The following is a 6,306-nucleotide window of genomic DNA, read 5'->3' as shown; positions in this document are numbered from 1 at the left end:
CCTAAAAAGGGTTGAAAATGTCTCCTTAACCTGGTAAGATAAATATTAATTAAAAATGGGTAAACGTTGACGAGGTTAAGAGCATGAAACTCGAAATGGGGAGGACACGGTAATTAGGACCTTCGACTCGTTCGATGAGGACTAATTTTTGTGGGTGTACTTAGACTGTTGTGAGTCCTGGTAAAGTTGAGATGATGTCCTGTTGGTTAGTTACGTGTACACGAAAGAGGCCCATAAGTTGACGGTTTGGCTCTTGTGTCAACACTCATCCCCAACGGTCTGCAGGGCATAAAAGGGCCCTGCAGGGACGTAAAACCACGTGTAAAAGTTTTTACAGGGCTGCCCTCGTGCGCGCCACAGGGCATAAAAGGGGTAAAGTGGTCTTCTATAGGAGGCCATCTAATTGAAATGGTTCACATTGTTTTAATCTTAAAAGGTTTGTTTATACCTCTTCGACTTATTAAAAAAAATGGTCGATTCCTATGTAAAAAGTTGGGAGAAATCCAAATCTGAGGTCAAAACTCCGAAAAAATAACTGTAAAAGGTTGAAAATTCAATTTTTATTTTCTATTCTAATGAAAGAGTTCAAATATGTGTGACATCAGACTTTACGCAGGTGTTTTTTTTTTGTCCGTTAAGTAGTGCCACTATGCGAGTGCGCTAGCAGAGGAGCAGAAAAAACTGCGCAAAAACGTATGTGCACATTTGCAGAATTTGCACAAACACATTAATGCATTGCCTGCGAGGGAGCGTTACATCAAAGTTCACAATTTACCGGATTTTTTTTTAAATCAATTTATCTTGGGATCTAGAAGTTGAAGAAGAAAAAAATTCCGTTGGTCCTCATTTTTCCTGCTCTATGACTTTGAAACATCACCCAAGTAAGTGCAACTGATCTATTGATGGTTTATCACTTATCAGGTAGTTGCTCTTCATGTGCTTGAGATAAATATGGGATTGCACATATTGTCTTCCTTGTTCTTGTAAACTCACATAGGGGACATTTCCAAATATATATTTCTTTTTCATTATGTTTTTCTTTCCTTCTATCTTACATGTCTATAATGTTTGTGCTTTATTTTTCTTTTGCCCATCTATGCATTCTGATTTGATGTTAACTGTCTCCAAGGAAAACGGGATCAATGTAAACCTAACGAATAATAGCTAGAAAAACTCAAAACCCTGAAAATAGTGTAGGTACATACCTACCTATACGTATGTGTGTGTACATGATATGTACGTACAGACCATGGGCTAAATATCACTTTTTTAGACTCAGGGGACACTAAAACAAACATTTCAACCTATTTCTAGATTTTGAAAATTTGGACTGCTTGCAATAGGTACTTTCTCATTACGTTGTATAGGTGCCTTATATTTATATAATTATTATTATTATTATTATTTATTATTTTTTTTAAATACCTTGCTTAACGCCCTACAGGGAGGGCAATTACTAACACAAATTGAAAATTTCTTTCATTTCTCAAGAGAGAATCACTGAAACTGTGGTAGATACTTGTGCAGAAGTCATGTCAGTGGAAGAATGCTACCAAAGGAACTGGCACAAATATGAGCAGTGACCAGTGTTATTATAGGGTTAGGTTAAACACAAAAAGGAGCTTTCTTTTCCACTGTTGTGGCTTCTGCATAATTACCTAAACAGCTGCATTCCTGCTCCACAGCAGGCTGCCAAGATGACAAAGGATAACATATAAGGGTTATTAGTAATTAGTAGATAGGTGGTACCTATACAAGAAGAGTGAGATAGGGCATGGATAAGTGATAAGACTTACCAAGAATAAAAGATCTTCAGAACCATATTAAGGGTTATTAGTAGATAGGTGGTACCTATACAAGAAGAGTGAGATAGGGCATGGATAAGTGATAAGACTTACCAAGAATAAAAGATCTTCAGAAAATCTGACTTGGTAGCTATGGTTTCATCTTTAAGAGCTGATTCTAGCAGTCTTTCCATTGTTCATAATAATTAGTTTGCTTTTGATAATTGCTATTAGATAATTAAATTTAACTGATCCTGATAACTGATTTCTGAAGAAAAAGAATTAAAGAAATTTAATAGATAGGTAATAGCCAAGCGAAGCGAGATCCGAGACGAGATAGGAGATACCCACCTTTGTAAACTATCCTAGTTACTAAGGATTTTTATGTCAAATAAATAAATAAATAAATGTCAAACAATTGTTTTATCAAATCTCTAAAAACATTTCATGGATAATGTTCAATATTTTATAACCCATCCAGACAGTCCAGATACCAACCACGTGGAAAGTTGCTTAACTTCAGTGGACCATTGGGAACTGGTACCTACATTATAGTAGATTACAATTTTCAAAATCATTTTCAATACTAACAAATGAAAGATCCCTACATCAAGAACTCACAGAAGTAGAAATGAGCATCTGGATTTAGCAATGTCATACCCACAGCTATTAAAAATTATTGGTAGGCACTAGCAAATTACATTATTGTTTTATTGTTTATCTTGTTATCTTCTATCCCTTTCTATTAATAGTATAACCATCTCGATGTTTTTTTTTTCTTACCCTCCCCTACCCACCTTTGTAAACTATCCTAGTTACTAAGGATTTTTATGTCAAATAAATAAATAAATAAATAACTGATTTCTGAAGAAAAAGAATTAAAGAAATTTAATAGATAGGTAATAGCCAAGCGAAGCGAGATCCGAGACGAGATAGGAGATAGGGTTAGGGATTAATGGATTATTAGGGATGTTCAAACTTCAAATGTTGCGAATATGAAACAGTAACTGGGAAGAAATCAAAAAACAACTCAATAAAATAAACCAAATCAAATGCAGGATTATAATGATATTAATACCTCCTCAAAACAACCTAACTGGGAAGAAATCAAAAAACAACTCAATAAAATAAACCAAATCAAATGCAGGATTATAATGATATTAATACCTCCTCAAAACAACTTGATTACTTTACGCCGTTACGTTATATGTTGCGATAATCGATATATATCGATATATTTTTCGTCGATATATCGATATATTTTTTTGGCGATATATCGGTCAACCGTCACCTAGGGTTGGGACATCGAGACGAAAACATCGATGTTCGATACATCGTATATTTTTTTGGCGATATATCGGTCAACCGTCACCTAGGGTTGGGACATCGAGACGAAAACATCGATGTTTTTAAACTTCGATATATCGAGTATCCGATGTATCGTAATCAAAAACATCGATGTTCGATATTATCGAGATTTCGATGTTTTTCGCAAAAATATTGTAAAATTCATGAAGTGGGATTTTTTTTCTCAGTTTCCAAAAAAATTCCCTCGAACTTAAAATTTCCCATACGGAATTTACGCGGAAAGGACCAACATTATCGGGATTTCGATGTTTTTCGCAAAAATATTGTAAAATATGAAGCGGGACAAAATAATGTAAAATTACGCGTATTTTTTTTTTTTTGTGGCAATGTTGGAAAAAAGTGAAAATTTTTCCATTTCGTCCATTTTTTGTATTTTATTATTCACTTCCCCTCCTTTTCCTAAATATATACAGCCCCTTGTGTAACTGACTGACTCACTCATACTAATTCTAACCCACTTCTAGATGAGATAGGAAGATGCGGTTTCAAAACAACAATAATAACAAAGATATTGTTCGACTCAATACGCTTATAAAGCATCATATCAACAATTTCAAAAATATTGACATAATTGACCCAAATAAATTTATAAAACCTTGGCACCTAGCAATTGATGGGATCCATTTGGGGAGAAGAGGAAAAACATGGTTATGTACAAAAATAATCGAGAAGATAAACAATGAAAATAGCGAAATAGAAAAAGACAATAAAAGAGAAAATGGAAAGGAATACCAAAAAGAACAAAAAACGACTATGTATCGAAATACCAATTTTAATGAACAATACAACTATTGGCACATGAAAAAAGGAAGACAAAATGAAAAAAATGAAAGAAATAATATGTATACATACCCATACAATAAACAATGGCAAAACCACAAATCAGATAAACACACAAATTGGAAACAACAAGCATACAGTAACAAATGGAACCATCAGCAGATAATTAATAATAAGACACAAAACATAGAAAAGGAAGTATGGCCAGAATTACCAAATAGGACAAATAGACACGGTAGCATGAATATCCATGAAAAGGGAATACAAACATGCCAACAATGTAGAAACAAAATTATTCAAAATGATACCCAACCAGAAAGGCAAAGTTTTTTGTAAACAATATTGACAATCCTAAAAACAAAAAGGATAAACATTCATTATCAGGACAAGACGTTCACGATGATGAAGTTACAAAAAGTATTGACAATCTGGCAAAAATGCCGCAAATCGACATATTATTAGACAATGATAATAAACATAGCAAAGTGTCAAATGGACAAGACGTTCACATAGATGAAGTCACAATTATTAATAATATTGACAATAGGTTATGTATAAATCAAAACCATATGATGATAGGTATTAAAGAAGATGAATTAATCAAGCAAGACAAATCATACAATCATGAGTATTCAAAAAATATTGACAATGTTTTGTTAAATGGCCTAAATGTGTATCAAAATGAATCGATGGTAAATGTTAATAACATACAAAGGTATACCACTACATCAAATATAAAATTATATCCTATACCAACTTTATACAATACACGTAGAACAGAGAATAAAAAACAAACAAGTAGAAATATAGAGAATTTAATAGTCATAAACGGATCAAATTACTCTCTACAAAACCAAAAACAAAGAAATAAAACCACAATTTTCTATCAAAATGTAAGAGGACTTAGGACCAAAACTAAAACGATATTGTTAAATTCTTTAAGTCAAGATTATGACATCATATGCCTTGTTGAAACATGGTTATCAAACGATATACATGATGGAGAACTATTTAACAACGACTACCAGTTAGTAAGACTAGATAGGGATTCAAATAAAATAGGTAAAAATAGAGGAGGTGGAGTATTAATAGCTCTCAAGACAGATTTCCTCTTTGAAAAATGTGATAAATTGTGTACAATGAGTACTGAAGTTGAAAATCTCTGGATTAAGATATCAAAACCAATTAAAATAAATCTCTGTGTTATCTACTTTCCTCCACCAATGAAACTAGGACATCTAAAAATTTTCACTAAACTCATTGAAAATGCTCCATATAATCCAAATTATAAAACCATTATATTAGGTGACTTCAACATCAATAAAATTAGTAATAATGAGGTCAACCTGCTCAAAACTAATAATAAATTATGTCTACAGTTAAATGAATTACTAAACTCAAATAATCTGATGAGTATCAACAGCATACAAAACAAACATGGCAAAACACTGGATTTAATACTTGTTGACAAAACTATAGTAAACAATTTAAAAATAGACGAAGAACCAGGACTAGTAAAACCTGATGGTTACCATCCACCAATTAAAATAACTTATAACAAGCCGAAATCTGATGACAAAAAGAAAAACATTATACCTACACGAAATTACAACATAAATAAAGCTGATTGGATAAAACTGCGAAAAGATTATTTACATATAAACTGGTCTCCGTTGTATAAAACTAAAAATGTTGACGAATGTTTTGATATTTTCTATAATAAACTTTATACCATTCTAAATGAACATATACCTCAACAAAAATCACATAAATTAAAACACCCACACTGGTGGAGTAAAACGACCTTAAAACTACACCGTAAAAAACTAAGAGACAAACAAAAACCTACATACACCAAAATTCACGAAGACAGAAAAACACAAACACTAAAAACATTTCAGATAAGTATTAAAAAAGATTATGATAATTACGTAAAGAACACAGTACATGAATTGAAAACAGAACCAAAGAAGTTTTGGAGCTACATAAAAAGTAAAAGAAAGTTCTACACACCGAAATCATTTATTATCGATGACATGTTAACATCAGATGAAACTAAAATTGCAAATGGTTTTGCGAAATACTTTGGATCCGTTTATTTAGATCCTAAAACTATAAAACAACCAGTGGACACAACATCAACATCGAATACACATATACATCTATCAAATGTCACTAATGATGAAATTAAACAAGCAATTAAAATATTACCCGCTAATAAAGGACCAGGTCCAGATCACATTCATCCTAAAATAATTAAAAATATGCAAAACGTATTAATACCTGAATTAAATCATCTATTTAACACATCAATAAAAAACCATCACTTCCCAAACATACTCAAAACATCAATTATAACACCCGTTCCTAAAAC

The 6,306-nt window shown here is 32.2% G+C and overlaps 1 protein-coding gene across 1 annotated transcript in view; it reads right to left on the bottom strand.

The window, feature by feature from the left end:
* LOC113472485 overlaps positions 1-2,124 on the bottom strand; it is a 10,641-nt gene extending 8,517 nt beyond the window's left edge. The window contains exon 1 of the mRNA XM_026832261.1: positions 1,899-2,124. Within this exon, the coding sequence (XP_026688062.1) occupies positions 1,899-1,978 (80 nt within the window). The 5' untranslated portion in view covers positions 1,979-2,124. The remainder of the gene's footprint in view (positions 1-1,898) is intronic.
* Positions 2,125-6,306: the final 4,182 nt, after the last annotated feature.

The sequence above is a fragment of the Diaphorina citri genome, unplaced genomic scaffold (assembly GCF_000475195.1).
Source record: "Diaphorina citri unplaced genomic scaffold, Diaci psyllid genome assembly version 1.1 scaffold75, whole genome shotgun sequence".
In the NCBI taxonomy this organism is placed as follows: Eukaryota; Metazoa; Arthropoda; class Insecta; order Hemiptera; family Psyllidae; genus Diaphorina; species Diaphorina citri.
This window is presented reverse-complemented; position numbering and strand designations above follow the sequence as displayed.